This window comes from Lissotriton vulgaris, chromosome 1_1 (genome assembly GCF_964263255.1).
Source record: "Lissotriton vulgaris chromosome 1_1, aLisVul1.2, whole genome shotgun sequence".
Taxonomy (NCBI): Eukaryota; Metazoa; Chordata; class Amphibia; order Caudata; family Salamandridae; genus Lissotriton; species Lissotriton vulgaris.
The window spans coordinates 596,478,657-596,499,271 of NC_141685.1; the positions used below are offsets into that span (position 1 = coordinate 596,478,657).

Consider the following 20,615-nt stretch of genomic DNA (forward strand, 5'->3'; position numbering starts at 1 on the left):
TTTATGTATTACAAAATGTCCCTGTTAATGGGCGATGCAGTGAGTACATCGAGGCTGGAATGTCTCTATTGCATGTCAGGGCAAAACCAGATGTGTACATGGTTGTTCTCTGTCGATATTTGTGCAGACGAGCTAAAAAACGTTGAATGGAATGCACTAAGAGAAATTATCAATGACTTAGATTGGTCCAAGTATTTCTATGTCTTTCGTAATTTCTGATAATGTGGTTTACCCTAGGTCACACTATGGGCGAGTGTCAAGCTGGCATTAGAACTCAGGCGCCCACTACCAACCCCCTGGTTCAGTGCCTAGTTTACCAGATTGTAAATAAATCAACACGCCTTTCGCGGGGTTGGCTGTGACTAGAACCCCGTGCAACATTCCGCTCAGAAAACGCGCGGCCGAGAAATAATCAGCACCTTTCTGTCTACAGTTTTATGGCACATGTGTCTGGAATCTGGGCCCAGGGCCATCTCCCACTCTGAAAACAATAAGTTAAGGCACAGGGTAATTCTGACAACACATGCCGCCGTGACATTCCTGGCAGCGCTCTCGGCCTCCACCAATAAGCACTTATTTGAGAAGGGCTTACAGCGCAGAACACCCCCAGCAATCTGTTCGCATTTCCCAACTCACCCCGGGGCCTGCACAGACTTGACAGCGCGCGCTGCGGTCCTGGTAATGAGAAGCCTCCTCATACTTCGCAAATACTTACATTTTCCACAAACAAAACGGCGAGAGCAAGGATCTGAGAAGTGCGCCTGTTTGTTTAACAATCGGAATTACAGCTGTGCTAAACGTTTTACTAAATGGCTGAAAGGCAGCATGTGTTTTTGTGGGCCCCATGCTGGGTGTGAATTTTGGAAAATTAAATTGTAAACCATTACTAATCACTCCAAGGGCGTATGCACGTTTATAGGACTTTGAGAAAATAAATTTGGCCCAAATCAAATATCCTTTACTTTCTTAAATATCATATTTGTGCAGGAGCCACTGCTTTCAAAACAAAATGTGTGTTTCTTTAAGTAGGTTTAGCTTTTAGTTGAAAGTTCTAGTTGGAAGCCCAGTTGACCAGTAGCACATGGTGGGTGTTTTGCGCCCTCTGACGACCTGTTAGGATTTAAATTACAGCTATAGTTTGGTCTTGAGCCCTGCTGTTTTAATTAGCTGCACCCCGACTTACTGATTTAAGGTGGCATTTTAAACCGAAAAAAATACCCTCGTGTTTTTTACCCAATCAAAGTTGCCTGGTGATTCAGAAGACCAATGTGTGCAGCCACATTTAAAGCAGGTGCCAACTGGCATGGTGTATAGGTGCACGTCCATCTTCGCGCCCATATTACATGAGATGGGGATATTATTACGTGGAGTTAATTTTTCCCAGCACCAAGGAATGGGCATTCCTGGATGGTGGTGTCATGGAAACTAGACACCGACAAAGTTGTACATTTCAAATTATTCCAAGGACCAATGCAGACCCGAATTAGGTCAAATATTTACTTTTTATCAAGGCCAGGAATAATCCCTATCCAGGGATGGAATAACCCGCAAATTGGTGGAAGTGTGAGGGTAGTTATTTTTCCCTTGGAGGTGTGTATTTAAAGTTATCAAGTGCATACCAACTTTGGCAAAGCATTTACACTAGGGTTAGCGTACTCCATGTACATCCATGAAGGAACGCTGGAAAACTGTGACTGTCCCAAGTTTCAAGCAGTACTTCTGGAATATTTGTAAATTCCCCAAAAAGTGTACCTCTCCACTTAACCCAATAATCCACATTTGTAAAGCGCACAATCACCTGTAAGGGTATCCAGGCGCTGGGGGCCGTCGGGAAGATTAAGCAAGCTATTGCCCAGAGTCACATGGTGCTGGGCTAATCTGCCCATGATCGAACCGTGATCCCCAAATTCCGGAGTCAGTCGCCCTAGCCGCAGCGCCACACCTCTTCCTAAGCACCCATGGGGGTAGATTTATATTTTTTGTGTGAATCAGACTCATGGAAACAAAACTCGGGACACCTTATGAAATGTTCAGTTCCTAAACTCACGCCATTTACAACTTTTTCACTGTTCAATAGATTTTCTGGCATGCACCAAAGAAATCTATAATTTGCTTCAATTTCCACGCATACATCTGTTTCCTTTATCCTAGAGATTATGGGGGATGGGAGGCATTCAGAAGAAAAGCTCCATTCGGCATTTTTCCCTGTAACAAAAAAAATACATCTGTATTTCTGGTTGTATTCAAGAGTAAAATTAGAAAAAATCGAACTCAGTGCGCCTTAATCATAACCATCTCTTTACCATCACACAGAGAAAGAAATACACAATGAGTCTTTGTTCCACAACAGCAGCGTTACCACAACAGTCTGCACGCGCGTTCGTGTATGGACGGGGGCTCGTGTGGTTGGCTACGTCAAGCCCATGGCATCAACTTGAAATGGCAAATGTCTTTGCACGAGACAAGACAAAGGACCGTGTGGTAATAAAGCGCATCGTCTTTTGTGAACACGAGGTCGGCCTAAGGGAGCAGGAATACTGCAGCTCACACAATTGGTTTTCGGGTGGCAAGTGAGTACTTGTGGGACACAATATATTTATTAACTAGGCCTTCAGCTTTTGAAAGGGCATGTTATGATTTCTACTCACATCAGGCAAGACACAGGCCAGGTGTGGAGACGTGCAAATAATCTCATATTTATGTCGATGGCATTCATCTATTCGTTTGTAAATGTGTGCACACCTGCAGGTTCAATTCTCACACTTCAATCCAATTTTGCAAGGGAAGCATGAGCGCTTTCAGGTACACAATAAATAAATAAATGGATGACAAGCACATTTCTCGTGCGTGTACAGAAAGTAAGGACCACAAGGACACAGCACCTGCAGCACACTACACCTGCGGGTACCCGGTGTATGGGGCACTAAGCACCCTTCATCAGCAGGTACAAGCTGTATGGACCACAAGCACACTACACCTGCAGGTACACACTGTAGGGACCACGAGCACACTACACCTGCAGGTGCACGCAGAATGTACCACGAGCACACTACACCTGCAGGTACAAGCTGTATGGACCACAAGCACACTACACCTGCAGGTACACCCTGTATGGACCACAAGCACACTACACCTGCAGGTACACACTGTAGGGACCACGAGCACACTACACCTGCAGGTGCACGCAGAATGTACCACGAGCACACTACACCTGCAGGTACAAGCTGTATGGACCACAAGCACACTACACCTGCAGGTACACCCTGTATGGACCACAAGCACACTACACCTGCAGGTACACACTGTGGGGAAAAATATATCTCAATCCCATATTCTCCTCCACACTGTCTCAGTCCTCCTGAGCTAACCGCTCTGACCAAGCTACTTGCTCCGTGCTCCTGAACACCCCTGCCCTTACAGATCTATTAAAACTTGACCCCGAGCCCTACATTGACCTCATTGACACGTCATGGGTTAACAGCTGTGGAAAGCCTCTGAATCTTGCAGGTTGGCTTAAACTTGCTTTCTGGTCCCTTGTGCCCTTATATTGCTCTATGTTCTGTGCCTGCATGGCACTTCTATTTGTATATGTACAACCGTATTTGGCCTTGGCCACATCTTATGAGTTTACTGATGACTGCACTTTCTGCCCTATATATTCTGCTGTAACTATTCATGAGGGGCAGAAGAAGCTTGTTCCAAGACGTGACACTGCGTCTGCATTCTGCCTTGGCATGCCAATAAACGGACAAAGGTGCAAGAACATTTCCTGTGTTTTGGGAGGCAGCTGTGGTTTATTTGCTTTGCGTCTTCGTCTTCGCTCTGAGGAGGAGGGTTGGAGGATTTATTACCCAGCTTAATGGATTTATTACCCAACAGAAATGGTGTTTAGAAGTGGGATCATTGAAGGACTGTAAAGTCACCAGTTGGTAAGTAGGCTGTAAAGCTAAAATAACTTGCTGACGTGACCTTTCAGTGTTTCAAATGCTCAGTTAGAACATAGTATTTTTTTTAAACAAAAAAAAAAAAAGGAGAGAGGAGGTAGTAACCGGCATCTAATATAACTAGGGGACTGGAGAGAAACATTGATTGATTTTTTTTTTCATCATTGATTGAAGTCTTTTCCATCAAGTGATTGAAATTTATATCATCATTGAAATATTTCTCTGTATCAACACCTTGGAGTTGATATGCGGCAGGGATCTACGGGATTCCATACGCGACAGAAGAGCCTAGGCAGGACAATAATTTATGACCCAAGAGTAGAGGGTTGAAAAGATAAAAAAAGCCTTCCCAGAGTGTGGCGGGGGAAGCGGTGACCATTGGCTGGCTGCAGGACACAAGGAAATGTTTTTCAATTTTGCACTGTCCTGTCATTGATCAATGACTGTATTTAATTATGTTTAGAGTCTTTAAAAAGTATTGTCCTGCTATGTTTATTTGAAAATGCTTCTTTGAGTGATATCAAAACAAAATTGCATCAGAGAAGTCAAATTGTTTTATGTGGTGTCTGAGTGTTCCACAACTGTATATTTTTTCTCTCAAGTCTCTCTATCCAAATCTTAACAAAATTTTACTTCCAGGAGACAAATTTGTTTTATCTTTCAGGGTTTGAAAATTGTGAGTAAAGGGCACAATGGGTTCTGGTAATTCTAAAGGAACTATGGAGGTGGTAAGGCCTCGCATGGTGAAAAAGACAAAGAGATTGTTTAAACAACTGTCATTAGAGAAGGATTTTAAATTACCAGCAGATAGCCCTGCAGCTCAGGTTGTGAAAGATACAAATTGTTTAGAATATGTAACTCCTTTTTGCGCGCTAGTATGGACGTGGAAAGGGAATGAAGGGCTGTGGCCTAGATTTGGTTCTCTTGAGATAGATGATATTGAACGCTTGACAGAACGTATACACTTAAAGGGTGACCCATCATGGGATTCACAATATGTAAAAGATTGTTTACAGCAGTGGCTTTCAATTGCAAAAAATAAAGCCCTCCTTTCAAAAAAGAAAGGCCAGGGGAATGCATCCACTGAATATAAAGACTGTTCTGCAATATCAATGGTGAATAGTGAGTGCAAAAAGCCTACTAAAAAAGAGCTAGAATTAGCAAAAGATTGGCCCGCATCTTATAGCCAGTGTTTATTGGAATTAAGTAACTATGTGCAAACAGAACAGCATTTGTTGTCACTATGGCAAAAGTGTGGGTTTTCAACAATTGAAGCAGAACGTGTTAAGGAAATACCAAATGCCACTACTTCTAGAAGGGCTGCTGCTCTGCTATGTATTTGGACGCACCGCCAAGTAAATATTGATATAAATACGTTGAAAAAACTGTTTATCGCCTCCAAGCCTCAAGGTCTTTTTGTCAAACTGGGGGAAGGAACAGACAATGAGCAAATAACCAGTAGCGCATTGACTGAGGAGGAGATTTTGTTGTTTACTGAGGAAGAAAGGAAAAGACAGAGAGTAGATGCAAATAGTGAATTTAATTCCTGGGTCTCTCATAGAGCCAGCAATGAGAACAGCCACCAAACAGTGGGACAAAACACCCTTCAGTCTGCAGGGCCTGTTTCTCCTGCACCTCAATTCTCATCCCCTCTTCCAGCAACTTCAATTTACCCATCACTTTCAGGCCCCTACAAACAGTGTGAAAGACATAACACACCTGAGCAAGCACTGGCTTCACAACCAAGCTTAGCACGTGTACCTTATTTCCACATATCCCTGGAAGGTGATTTAACTAGGGTGCCTGACATACCAACTAACCCCAGAGAGGGCAGTTTTAGAACACCAGTCTTGAATGGGCACTTATCCTTAGGAGGGGACATGCTACATGCTTTTGAATCCCCAGCCCAACCTTCCACTTTTGGTCTGAGTGAAGACTTAGAGCTGAGTGCAAAAGAGAGAAAGGATGAGGAACATGAGCAGTTGGCACACCTGAGGAAAGAGGCAGATGAGTTCCAAGAAGAAGTGAACACTGATAGGGAGGAAATACAACGCTCCATTAATAAACTACAGGATAAACTAGAGAGAAGGGAACGGCTGATACATATACAGTCACAAACACGGTCCCTAAAGGGAAAGGGTGAGAGATCATATACTGATGACATATTATTGAACACTAAACTAACTGCACCAAAAATAGTGTTGGGGGGGACAGCCATGCTAAAACCATGGACCCCCTTGGAGGCAACCCAAATGACTAAGGACGCGCCTGACCCACTGACTGCCAGTGTAAAATATTATGAGTGGCTTCATAAAATATGTATTGCCTATACCCCCCTCCCTCGAGATGTAGAAATGCTATTAAAAATAGGATATGGGAGCAGATGGTCTTTAGTAAAAAGTGCATTCCAAATTCCACAGGAAAGGGATTGGACCATACTGACTAATAATATGGATGTCACAGAAAAAAGATTGATTAATTGGTTAGAGTCAATCAGGGACACAATTAATGGCCTAGCAGTTAAACATGGTGATTTTTCTCAAGTCACTGCCACGTTGCAGAAGCCAGGTGAGTCAGTGGCTGATTACATCTTAAGGTACAATGAAGCATGGGATAACAGTGCAGGGGTACCACGTACCACAGAGGCCTATAAGGTATTGGCTACGCAAACCCTTATGAATGGATTGCTAGCTTCTGTGGCCCACAGTTGTAAACTACGCCACCCTGATTGGTCCACTAAAGGATATCACGAGTTGTGCACGCTTCTCATAACTATGGAAAGAGATGGTATTTTTAAGGTAAGGAAGGACATCGCTAAAAATGACAAAGGAATGATGTTGCAGCAAATACAAAGAGAGGAGGAGCCAGAGGGAATGTATTATCAGGGGGCACAGCAAAGACAGGATAATGGACAAGGATACCAGAGGAGAGACAAGAGTGGGGATCGGTGCTATTGTTGCCAGAGGTATGGGCACTGGGCACGCAATTGTAGAAATAATAGAGGTAGAAGGGACAGGAATGAGAGAAGTGACCAGTATAATAGAAATGATAGAAACAGGAATGAAAGGTCAGACAGAAATGAGACCCAGCCATCTGCACCACCCATGCCCAGAGACCTGAAGCAGACCCAGCACTCCCTGAGGAATCCTTTCCAGGAGCAACATGGATCAGCATAGGACAACGCGGAGAGAGAGATGGGACAAACTGCAGCAACCAGAGCCCAGTGCTTTATGATGAAGGTATCAGAGACACCAGAGGAGAATCCCATGTTTCAAATTAAGGTAGGAGATAAAGAGATTGATTTCCTGATAGACAGTGGTGCAACCCTATCCGCAGTAAGAAACAAGTTGGGTCCTGGTAGTGGTGAAACAGTTACTACTATAGCAGTAAATGGAATGATGATGCATGAAGAATTGTCAGAACACCTACCAGTTTCTGTTGATGACCTCACAATGACCCATCAGTTTCTGCTGTCACCAGATGCACCCATCAATTTGCTGGGGAGAGACCTCCTCTGTAAATTGCATGCAACATTATATTTTTCACAAAATGGGATTTACTTACAAGTACCTGAGGACAGGTTAGAATTGGCTAATAGAGCACTTACTGCTTGCAAATTAAGTGAGGACTCTGTGTTAAGTGCACCCCCTGTCGTCTCTCTCTCTCCAACACGTTACCAATGGACTCCATTACATGGAGGTTTTTATGAAAACATGTTCCAAGAACTGTTTAAATACAGCCCTGACATTGAGAGTGAATTGGTCACTCATTTAGTACAGTTGACATTAGTACCTGAGCCCATACACTGTACTGCAGCATTTTTCACAGGAGCAGTGCCTGAATGGTACGCCTACAGGGCAGATAAACATTTGCACTGGACAATGGAGTTGTTTGAGCACACATTATATGTAGGAAAAGAAGGGTGTGCAGTGAGCATTGAACTAGGACCACAGGAAATGAGATTATTTCAAGTGCCAGATTCTGAACCACATGTATCCATAGCTGTAGCACCAGGTTACTACCCTAAGGATTTGGGCCCCATGGTCAAACGCCTTCAGGACTTACCTAGAACTAAGGATTTTACATTTCCTTTAGGAATGGTGTCTGTGTTAGGAGATGGAGAAGGATGGTGTTGGACGTTGTGTATGAACAGAAAGGACAGGACTGCAGTTTTTGACAAACTTGAAGGGAATATGGCTTTACAGCTGACTAAAAACAAAATCCTAGAGCAAGTGAACTCAGAGGTCTGGGCAAAACACAAAAATGAGGCAGGATTATTGAAAACATGCCCTCCCCATAAAGTGACACTTAAAGAGAATGCTGAATTACCTTATGTCCGTCAGTACAGGCTGTCACCTCAGGCAGAGGAGGGAATAAAACCTGTGATTGAATCTCTCTTGCAACAAGGTATCATTAAAAAGACATCCAGCCCCTGTAATAGTCCTATCATTCCATTACCCAAGGGCAATACTGGGCAGTATAGGTTCATACAGGACTTACGACAGATAAACAACATTGTGGTTCCTTTAGCACCTGTTGTGCCTGACACCAATACCATATTATCTTCCATACCTGTAGAGGCAGAGTACTTTTCAGTCATTGATCTCTCCTCTGCATTTTTCAGTATTAGAGTCCATCCAGAGAGCGAGTACCTCTTTGCTTTCACAGTGAAAGATACCCAATATACTTTCAGAAGACTGGCACAAGGCTATACTGAGAGTCCCACGGTCTATGCACAGGCAGTAAAGAGAGACCTGGATAGCCTACACCTGGAAGGAGGTAGTATCATCTTGCAGTACGCGGATGATTTACTCGTGGCATCCCCATCCCTTGAAGCCTGTGAAAAAGACACTGTAGCGCTGCTGAATCACCTCCAGGAGAGAGGACACAAAGCTTCATTGTCAAAATTTCAGTGCTGCCAAAAAGAGGTGACTTACCTGGGTTATGTGGTATCCAAAGGAACTCGCCGCATATCACCTGACAGGATAAAAATGATTCAGGCCATTCAGCCTCCGTCTACCAAGAAAGGAATGCTGTCATTCCTGGGGATGATGAACTACTGCCGCCAGTGGATCCCTGAGTACAGATCCTATGATGCCATCCTGCGACAATGTACACTACAAGATGCTCCCAACAACATTGTATGGACTAATGAACTTGCAATCTGTTTTAAGAAACTGAAAGAGACTTTGTGTACTGCGCCAGCCCTGGGGCTGCCTGATTACAAACTGCCCTTCCATCTCTATGTGTCAGAGCAAAATGGCATTGCAAATGGTGTGCTGACACAGCAGCATGGCTCAGGAAAAAGACCTGTGGCATACTACTCCGTGACTTTGCCTGCAGCAGTAACTGGGCATCCAGCTTGTTTGAGAGCAGTGGCGTCAGCAGCTGTGATGGTAGAGAGGACGGCTCCCATTGTGTTGGACTACCCTTGTATTGTTTATGTGCCACATTCGGTACAGTTGTTGTTGTCATCTGCAGCAACACAACATTTTTCGGCGGCCAGGCAAACAGGTTATGAGGTCACTCTGTTGTCTAACACCAATATCACCATTAAAAGATGCCCACCTGTTAATTTTGCAACATTATTACCTCCACTAGGTGATTCAGATGAGACCCCTGACCATGACTGTGTTGAAGTTGTAGAGACATGCACCACACCCAGACCAGATTTGCAGCAAACACCATTGGAAAAAACTGACTATGAGTGGTACACTGACGGTTCCTCCAGCAGACTAACAGACACTGATTACAGAGCAGGGTATGCTATAACAACAGTAGACACCATAATTGAAAGTGCGGCCCTCCCACCTGGCACATCTGCCCAGCAAGCCGAGCTGTATGCTGTAACAAGAGCATGCATCCTAGCGGAGGGGAAAGATGTTAATATTTACACTGACTCTCGTTATGCATTTGGAGTTGTACACGATTTTGGCCAGCTGTGGCAGTATCGTGGTTTCATAACAGCAGCAGGACGCCCCATTCAAAATGGCCCCTTAGTAAAGAATTTGCTACAGGCAATACTACTGCCCAACAGAGTAGCAGTAATAAAATGTGAGGCACATACAGGAGCTAATACTGAGATAGCCAGAGGTAACGCGATGGCTGACACAGCAGCAAAAAAGAGCATGTTACAGCCAGTACAGATGGTGCCTTCAATGGCAAAAAGTATTCCAAAAATACAGCTGATTCAGAGACAATTGTTGCTAGCTGATGTGAAAGAAGCACAATGGTCTGCACCTCCAGAGGAAGAAAGAGCGTGGAGTGATGCTGGATGTGAGCCAAATGATGAGGGATTGTGGGTACACCCGGATGGGAGGCCTGTGGCCCCACGCAGTATGTTCCTGCCCCTTACAAGGCTTGCCCATGGACCCACTCACATGGCTCAAGGAGGGATGAATGCTTTGATTAGACAAGAATGGTTTGCACCAGGGATAACAGCTTTCACTGCACAATTCTGCTCCCAATGTCTTGTCTGTGCCCAACATGCTAAAGGTCGGTCCCCCGCTACTCATGATCACTTGCCAGTACCAGAGGGTCCCTTTACCAACCTTCAAATAGACTTCGCCTACATGCCCCCAGTGAATGGATTCAAATATTTGCTGGTATGTGTGGACCAGTTTTCAAAATGGGTGGAGGCGTTTGCCACTAGGAAGAATGATGCAGCAACTGTTGTGCGATGCTTGATGAATGATATAATACCCCGATTTGGGGTCACCCAGAGCATAAACAGTGACAGAGGGGGTGAATTTGTTGCTGCCATTGTGGAAAAGATGTGTGAGTGTTTGGGAATAGAGTGGAAACTGCATGCCCCTTACCACCCACAAAGTTCAGGGCAGGTGGAGAGAATGAACTCCACAATAAAACATAAATTAGCCAAAACAACTGATGCAACAGGCCTGAAATGGCCAGAGGCGCTGCCTTTAGTGCTGCATGCCATAAGAGCAACACCATCTAGAACAACTCTCTTGTCCCCCCATGAGGTATTGATGGGGCGGCCTATGTCGGTGGGGTTGAGGTTGCCTCTCACAGCATCCCAAGCAGCACTGCTGTGGACAAATGAGCAGATTTCTGACTATGCTGTACAATTATCAGTGGTATTGAGGCATCACCATCTCCAGGTGAAGGAAGCTTTGCCCCATCCTTCCGTAGAACAAACACACCCTTTTAAACCTGGCGACATGGTCATGGTGAGAAAAATAAAAAATGTTTCTCTTACTTCTAGGTGGACTGGACCCCACATTGTGCTCCTGGTTACCAGAACATCACTAAAGGTGGAGGGACGTCCCGAGTGGCTGCACGGAACAAGATGCAGAGCTGCACCAACAACGCCTGAGGCAGAGTCACCTTTAACAGATGAGCAACGGCCACAAGTGGAGCAGCGCGGAACACAGGACAAGGGGGAGACAGACCAGACCTTTCCTAACAACAACGCTGAGGGTCCTTCATCAAGTGTCCCAGGAACGGTGACACCAACTGATGCTGTTGAGTGAAGCACGCAGGGCAGGTCCGGGAAACCGCCCCTGAACAAGACGACTACGGACCAGGAGGAGAAGCAGATGACAGCACACCACAAGAACTTTCATTATTGACACTTACAGAAAGTACCCTGGAACTGAGACAGAAAGGCACTGCCTAACAACATTTTAAATTCTGAAAGGAACATTTACCACTGTCCAGAAAATGCATTGCATTATGCGAACAATATTTTTAAGTACCTTAATTATGTGTGTGCTACCTGTACTGCAACAACCTGCTGACCATCCCCTCATTGCAGTACATGAGAAAGTTGCCCAGGCTTTAGGTCTTCAAAATTGCTGGATTTGTAGAGAGTTATCCAGACACCAAAGCGACCCTATTGGCCTTTATGAAACACCTGTGCCTATACAAAATTATGCGCAAGGAATAGGATGCCTCATATCCAATGTAACCTGGGATTGTGGAGAAGGAAGGATTGGATGGTACCCACGTTGTACCATACTGCCAAATATTCAAGCCCAATATCAAGTGTCTCCTACAGTAGAATACAAAGACAAGGAAAAAGCATTTCCTGTATGTTTAAAGCATCATGTTTCAGGATATAACCCAGCTTCGCGATACTTAGGACATTTAAAAAGCAGCCAGTGTCCTAACATATTAGAATTTGATAATATCACAGGGAATTGGAACATAAAAGACAGACAGTTAGTAAGTAGGAACTGGACAGCTAAGGTACGGGGAAAACAAGTAAACTATACTTTGCATTACTGGAACATCACTGTAGATAGAGAGACACTATTAATAACACCTGATGGTCTTCTATATGATCCATTTATTGAGCAAACGAATAAGCGCGCTAGGGCACCAAATCTGATTTCTAAAATATTAGAATACCCCTTATGGTCAGCTCGCTGCTCATACATGGCACCATGGGCAAATGTTACGCTTATAAATTCTTCATGGATTGATTACAAATGGTGTGATCAATTCCAAAATACTTTCCCTGAAGGGGTAGGCCTTCCGCTTAGTAAATATCACACATTAGACACACAGTTACAGGGCGGAATGTATTTTGTTTGTGGCACTAAAGCATACAAGGTGCTTCCCCGCCACTGGGAAGGCATGTGTGCTATTTCTTACCTTACACCAAACATTTCAGTCGTGCCACACATTGCAGCCAATGAGCCACTAAATTTGGGGAGTTTTGCTCATAGATATAAAAGAGATATACATGCACCTATTCTGGAAACTAGACAAGGTCTATTCTTTGAACTAATGCGTATATTTATTCCTGGATATGGGGTATATGATTTAGAATTGGCTCTAGTTAATATGTCTGCTGAGCTAGCTGTAGCATTCAATGCAACAAGAGATGCACTTCAACAGTTGCAGATGGAAATTAACTCAGTAGCTGCCATGACTATTCAACATCGAATTGCACTTGACCTCCTGACACTACAACAAGGAGGACTGTGTGTTTTATTAAATTCCTCTTGCTGTTATTTTTTAAACAAAAGTGGGAACATAGCAAGGGATGTGGCACAAATTAAGAATGCAGTTCAAATATTCCGTGGAGCAGAAAAAATTACAGATTCTGATGACTGGTCCTGGCTATGGTCATGGCTACCAACAGGATGGTTAAAGCACTTACTTTTAGCGCTTCTGGGTATCTTTTTAACAATAGTGATATTTTTGTGTTGTCTTCAGTGTTGCTGCTCCATGGTACAGCAATGGTGTAGTAAAAGCATCCATACAATTTCCGCAGTTAAAACTCTACCTCCTACAGAACAGGAGCTAGCCTACAAATATCTCCAAATACAACAGGATGTAGAGAAAGCACACAAAGAAACATTTCAATTAATGGCTATAGAGATATAATATAAAAGCATTAAGTAATAGTATATAATGTTATCTATGTAGAAAAATGAATACCTCTTGGATGGTTCTACGCCAATATATGCATGTTATTTAAAGACTGTGATGCTAGTCAAAGATAAGTACTTTTTTGATGTTTCTACCATATGTATGTAGTCATATTTTTCTTACAATGGTATTTGATATTGCTATCAAAAAGGAGGGATATTGTGGGGAAAAATATATCTCAATCCCATATTCTCCTCCACACTGTCTCAGTCCTCCTGAGCTAACCGCTCTGACCAAGCTACTTGCTCCGTGCTCCTGAACACCCCTGCCCTTACAGATCTATTAAAACTTGACCCCGAGCCCTACATTGACCTCATTGACACGTCATGGGTTAACAGCTGTGGAAAGCCTCTGAATCTTGCAGGTTGGCTTAAACTTGCTTTCTGGTCCCTTGTGCCCTTATATTGCTCTATGTTCTGTGCCTGCATGGCACTTCTATTTGTATATGTACAACCGTATTTGGCCTTGGCCACATCTTATGAGTTTACTGATGACTGCACTTTCTGCCCTATATATTCTGCTGTAACTATTCATGAGGGGCAGAAGAAGCTTGTTCCAAGACGTGACACTGCGTCTGCATTCTGCCTTGGCATGCCAATAAACGGACAAAGGTGCAAGAACATTTCCTGTGTTTTGGGAGGCAGCTGTGGTTTATTTGCTTTGCGTCTTCGTCTTCGCTCTGAGGAGGAGGGTTGGAGGATTTATTACCCAGCTTAATGGATTTATTACCCAACACACACTGTAGGGACCACGAGCACACTACACCTGCAGGTGCACGCAGAATGTACCACGAGCACACTACACCTGCAGGTACAAGCTGTATGGACCACAAGCACACTACACCTGCAGGTACACCCTGTATGGACCACAAGCACACTACACCTGCAGGTACACACTGTAGGGACCACGAGCACACTACACCTGCAGGTATAAGCTGTATGGACCACAAGCACACTACACCTGCAGGTACGTGACCGCTGCGCGCGTCCTCTGCGCGTTCGCTGTGGCATGTGCAGGTGCACGCTGTATGAACCACGAGAACCCTACACTTGTAGGTCCACGCTGTATGGACCACAAGCACACTACACCCTCAGGTACACCCTGTATGGACCACGAGCACACTACATCTGCAGGTACGTGCCCGCTGCACGCTGTGGCATGTGCACGCTGTATCAACCACGAGCACCTTACACCTGCAGGTGCACGCAGTATGGACCACGAGCACACTACACCTGCAGGTCAACGTTGTATGAACCACGAGCACACTACACCCTCAGGTACACACAGTATGGATAACGAGCACACTAGACCCTCAGGTACAAGCTGTATGAACCACAAGCACACTACTCCCTTAGGTACACTGTGTATGGACCACCAGCACACTACACCTGCAGATGCACGCAGTGTGGACCACGAGCACACTACACCTGCAGGCCCACGCTGTATGAACCACAAGTGCACTACACCTGCAGGTGCACGAAGTATGGACCACGAGCACACTACACCCTCAGGTACACGCAGTATGGACCACGAGCACACTACACCTGCAGGTACGGGACCGCTGCGCGCGTCCTCTGCGCGTTCGCTGTGGCATGTGCAGGTGCATGCTGTATGAACCACGAACACCCTACACCTGAAGGTGCACGCAGTATGGACCACGAGCACACTGCACCTGCAGGTCCACGCTGTATGAACCACGAGCACACTACACCCTCAGGTATATGCTGTATGAACCACGAGCACCTTACACCTGCAGGTGCACGCAGTATGGACCACGAGTACACTACACCTGCAGGTCAACGTTGTATGAACCACGAGCACACTACACCCTCAGGTACACGCAGTATGGACCACGAGCACACTAGACCCTCAGGTACAAGCTGTATGAACCACAAGCACACTAGACCCTCAGGTACAAGCTGTATGAACCACAAGCACACTACTCCCTTAGGTACACTGTGTATGGACCACCAGCACACTACACCTGCAGATGCACGCAGTGTGGCCCACGAGCACACTACACCTGCAGGCCCACGCTGTATGAACCACAAGTACACTACACCTGCAGGTGCACGAAGTATGGACCACGAGCACACTACCGGTACAAAAGGGGGTGTTAATGGACGGAGCATCTGAATCAAACACTCACACCCAGTCAGCTGATCTGGGTTTAATCCATCGCCGTTCTTTAGCCCACTCTGCCACCCCAGTTCAGACATGGCTATATGCAAATCAGTCTGACCCTGTGCCTCACCACCCCTTTTTGTACCACGAGCACACTACACCTGTAGGTCCACCCTGTATGGACCACGAGCACACTACACCTGCAAGTGCACCCTGTATGAGCCATCTACAGTGTCCGTGCCCGTAATGCTCCATCAAACGCATCTAATGTGGCACAAGACAAGTGCAAAAAAAGCATCATTAAGAAATTGATAACAATCAGCGACCGTTCAACGGATACCATGTTATGGGGCTGTGGTGATGCATTTTATTTGACCAAACGGATCGCAACAAAAAAAGCGTGTGCGTTTCACTAAACCCTGTGAAACAGACATGGCAAGTGCACTGACTCATAAATGCGTTTCTTGAATACAGACAGTACGCGCTGTTTCAAATCGGAGTCCATTTCGAAAACAGTATCCCTTCCACCCGAGCGGCTTTCTCCCTCCACCCTAAAACCAGGCTCCTGTCAAGCCGATTGCAAGTCCCTCGTTCAATAATAACTGTATACAGCGCTTTAAACCACACATCGGCCATTTCTAAGCGCTCCAATGAATAGATGTTACAGCGCTCTGTTTAATGGGCCTTAGTGATAACATGCGCCTTAGCTGCTTGTGGGAAATGAAACTCAGTGGCGAGTTTCACCAGCAGATACGCACCTTCCACCTACCCGTCTGTAACAGGTACACACGTGTACAAACCCGGCCACTGTAGGAAGTCGACGCGCTCATGAACGACGTCAAATTGGGGCAATGATAGTAAATAGCAGGTAGAGAACCCACAGCTCAGGGTAAAGACAGCAAAGCAGGGCCCAGCCACTACATTGGCCACATGAGGGAGGGAACCACTTGTGCAGGACACAACGCGCTTACATCCTACACTGGAACTGGGGCTCAGAAGCAGCCTCTTCCCTAAGGCGCCGGGCGCACTACACACACGAACACAACAGGTGCCAGGACAGGATCTGTCTATAGGAGTTGAAGCAATTGATATATTTACTAACGGAAAAGACAACATGTCAATAATGTGCGCTGCCAACAGCAGAGAGTGACGCGGAGAGCATGCACCACTTGGGCCACTTATACCAGAGGTTGCTGAGACATTGCGCTGTCCGTACCCAAAGAGTGGGTCCTGATTTCTAACATGCACTCTTGCCCTGAACCCCCTCCCCACTCTGGAATAGGGAAATGGAAAGTGCACGAAGAAAACACACACATCCGTACGTGGTCCTTTGACCTGGCCTGGGACAAGTTGACATTTTAGAACCAAAAAACAAAGCACGTCAGAAAGGTAACTTACAAAAAAACTAAAGAAGAACAACGATGGTGGATATAAAGCTTAGTACACGAGGGAAGTTTAAAGTCCTGATCTTAAGAGAGCATACCTGTCCGCTGCCTCCTGTTGCTTGGCGCGCTCCCCGGCACCAGGCATCCTCCTCGCCCCTCGTCCCTCGGGCTGAGCCCCCCGGGCCGCAGGGACCCGCCGATGATGCGCTCCTTCATCTCGAGGGACAGCAGCCGGCCCTTGTACATCCACTTCTGCATCTTCCTCACCGTCACCCCAGAGGCCCGGAGGGGGCCATCTGGCCGGCTGCCCATCCCGGAGGGGCTGTGATCGGGGTCTCCAAGCCCCCCCAGCCACTCTTTGTCCGCACGTGATGGATGGCCAGCCCCGCTAGCTGCACGCCCCCAGCGCACTGCCTGCTCCTCGGCAGCTGGACACTGGGAGTCCTCCTCCTCCTCCTCCTCACTGTCCGGCCCACCTCCACATTCCTGCCTGTCCCTCGGGCGGGGGGGCAGACGGCCGTACTGGATCCCGCTGTCACTGAGGGACCTGTGAAGAGGCGGCAGGGCCCCCTCCCTGCCCAGGGTCTCCTCACTTTTACTCCAGTGGTGGCGGCGCGGAGGGAGGGCCCCCGAGGCTGGGGCCGCAGACTCGCTGTCCGACGCCTGCTGGGGACTGGCCTCGCCGGACGAGCAGTGCTCGCTCTCCGGCGCCCGGGGGGAGGGCTGGGTGCAGATGCTGTCCTGGGAGGGAGTGCTCGAGGGGAGGGGGCTCCGCCGCTCCACGGGCAGGTCGTGCATGGCGTGGATCAGCAGGTAGTATGCCTCCTGCAGCTGGCTCCGCAGGCGGTCCGTCTCTTGGGAGACCCCGGCGCTGCCTTTGCCAGCGGGGTCTCCATTCCTCGCGGTCTCCCCCGCGAGGGGAGGGTTCTGTCCCCCCTGGACACCTGACAGCTCGGGCGCCTCATAGAAGGGCAGGCAGTCGTTGTCGTAGTAATCGTCGTCCTCGCTGTCCAACGAGTGCTGGCTGCTTCGGTAGCTCTGCTGCAAGCTGGCATAGAGATGGCGAGCCTGGCCCGGGTGGGCAGTGGCCAACTCCGACACGATGTCCCTGGCCTGCTGCCACTGCTGCTGTGGGCAGTTCTGGACCCTGGTGAACCCGTTCTGGCGGGAGAGGACCAGCTTCCCCTCCTGAAACGCCTGGTCAGGGCACTGGGCGCTGTCCACTGGCAGGCTCTGGAAAGTGGCCACCTTGGAGTGACTGCAGAGCTGGGCATGCCCGGGGGCTGGAGACAGGGCAGTGGGGCTCAGTGTGTCGTAAGTGTGAGGGGCTCTGGTCACACCGTGGTCTTCGTGTGCCACAGCTCTCCCACAGCCTCTGAACCCAGAATATTCACAGCCTGGTCCAGCAGCAGTTTGGGTCCCCCAGCCGTCAACTGCCCACCCTGGTCTCTGCGGTTTGTGCACGGCTCCTTGACAGGCGGTGCAGAGGCAGTGGTCTCCCCCGGGCTTGCAAAAGTGGTCCCTCGTCATGTTGACACCACACGTCCACCTGCAGTCCTCCCCGGCCCACAGCACCTCTCTGTAGTTGTTGTTGTTCTGGTTGGCCAGTGGGTGCAGGGTTGGCATCTGTGCGTCTTCCTCTGGAGCTGCGCTGGTGCCCTCTGCCACTTTGCCCCGCTTGGATTTCTTGCCCCGGAGTTTGGATAGAGTTCTCCGCAGAGGATCGGCCATCCCCGGTCCGTGCCCGGCCTCAGCGAGAGCCACGAGGCCAGGGCCGGGGCTCGCCGTGCCCCCCGCGAGGGCACAGAGGGCAGCAGCAGTCCATGCCTACCAGCGGCCCTCTCAATCTGTGGACCCCCACACTCACGGGGCTCTCACACACCGGCCTTTTACCCCGCACATAAATAGTTCTTCCACACACAAACACCACATCACACCTCTTCCCACGTACTGCTCTCCAGCCCCCCTTTCACGCTCGACTCTCCATTAAATCCACATACGACACAGTACCCTTCCCTCATACAAGGGGCTGTCCCCGCTTTCACAACATAGGTTCTCATACACACACGCTACCCGCCCCTCCCACAGTGTCACAACTCGCGGGGCTCCCCCTGCCCACAAAGACTACTCATTGATCTCACGCCAGACCAGAGCAACCTAAACATACAAGAGACCCTCAGATGTGTTACACCCTCTGCAGAGCCCCACCTCTCACACACTGGGGAGAACCCACTGTTACACAAACATAGCACCCGCTCAACACTCAGCAGGAAGGTTCCCACTCCCCGAGCTCACAGGGACCCCACATGCACAATGCACACTAGTCCTCCCATAGACAGCTACACGCTAATACTCCATCCATAACACACAAACACAGACTTCGCCCTCATCCACCTGGCACACAGGTGGGGGAGGGGGGCTTGAGATACTCCCCCACACACAGAGTGCTTCCGACCTTTTCAACACGAACTCGCCTAAACTCCTTGTGAACCGCAAGCCTCCACTGAGCAGAGATGTCCAAACCCTAATGCCGAGCCCCGCTGCCGCTCTCGCCGGGACACAGCTGCATTCAGAGCCGGGTTGTTTCACCGCCGCTGACCGCCGCCTGGGTCTGGGTGAGTCGAACCGTGCCTGCTTGTGAACCTGTCCGTGCCTCTGAGGGCAGCCGGTCTGTCTCTTCTGCCCGCTATCTCCACTCAAGATTCCCGCTGTAGATCTCCGTTGATCCGGTCCGTGCACTCCCTTTGCAGATCTCTCTCTCTCTCTCTGTGCACCGGCTGCCCTCTCCTCTTCTGTCTGGCCAATCACTCAGTCTCTCTCCCAGTCTCTCTCGGTAGCAGGGCCAGTCTGCTTCTCCTCACTCGGAGTCGGGCTGTCTCTCGTTCTCTCTCCCCCCGGCACTCTCAGCCCCTCTCTAGTCTCTGCTCTTCGCATACTTGGCATACTTGAGCGCGGGTGAGAGGGCAGCGCTGCACCGCGCAGGCGCACGAGACCAGAGGTAAGAAAGTTTCGGCGCTTCCGGTCGGGCGCTTCACATCCGCGCTGGGAACTCAGGTGGAAAATGAAGGGAGGAGGACGGGGGGTGGCGAGTAGAGGGAAGGGAGGGGAGGGGAGGGTGTGCTGCAGGGGTTCCACTCAGCAATAACAGCTACACTGTAAGCCTTACAGTGTATGGCGCGGGAACTTGTAAATCTTTGCGCCAGACCGGAGAGATCAGAGGTACAGGGAGCAACTGATGCAGACAGAGCAATGCTGAATGTTTGTGCCAGAAATATACCTCGGCTGCAGGGGAGGCGAGCCGTGCACCTTGGGGTCTGCAGGTAGACAAACTAGCCTCTAGAAATAAGCATGCATGCCAATAGATCCGATTCAGTCGGGAGACTATCGATTTTTCAAGCCAAAAATGCCTTTATGTCAGCTGTCTCCCGCCTGGAATTGCATTTTCTACAGTAGAAGTCAATGTGGAAATTTCATTCTCCCGATTTTTTACTTTAAATCTCCCACGTCCCTGTCCTAAAATGTTGGCATGTATGAAGAAGTGCAAGCTAAAATGTGTGGAGGTTAGGCTCCTCCTATTGATGACAGGACACACTGGTGTGATTTAACCTTATATTTATTTGATTTAAAATACTCCTCACGGAGAGGGCCGAGCTTGCTGCATATAAACCCCGCTCCGGTTTCCGATCTGGCGCACCTAGTGCGTGACCCAAAATGGCCGCCGTTCACGCTATGTGGTGACGTAGCGTGAACCCTAGAATGC

At 48.0% G+C, this 20,615-nt stretch overlaps 1 protein-coding gene across 2 annotated transcripts in view; it reads right to left on the reverse strand.

Annotated features, from left to right (window-relative positions):
* The window catches only part of SYDE2 (synapse defective Rho GTPase homolog 2), a 155,640-nt gene extending 135,812 nt beyond the window's left edge, over positions 1-19,828 (reverse strand). The window contains exon 1 of one of the 2 annotated variants that reach the window (XM_086954060.1): positions 16,954-19,828. In XM_086954060.1, coding sequence (XP_086810186.1) covers positions 16,954-18,586 — 1,633 coding nt within the window. In that variant the 5' untranslated portion in view covers positions 18,587-19,828. The remainder of the gene's footprint in view (positions 1-16,953) is intronic. The other variant, XM_086954062.1, reaches the window with a different exon arrangement.
* Between the last annotated feature and the right edge of the window lie 787 nt (positions 19,829-20,615).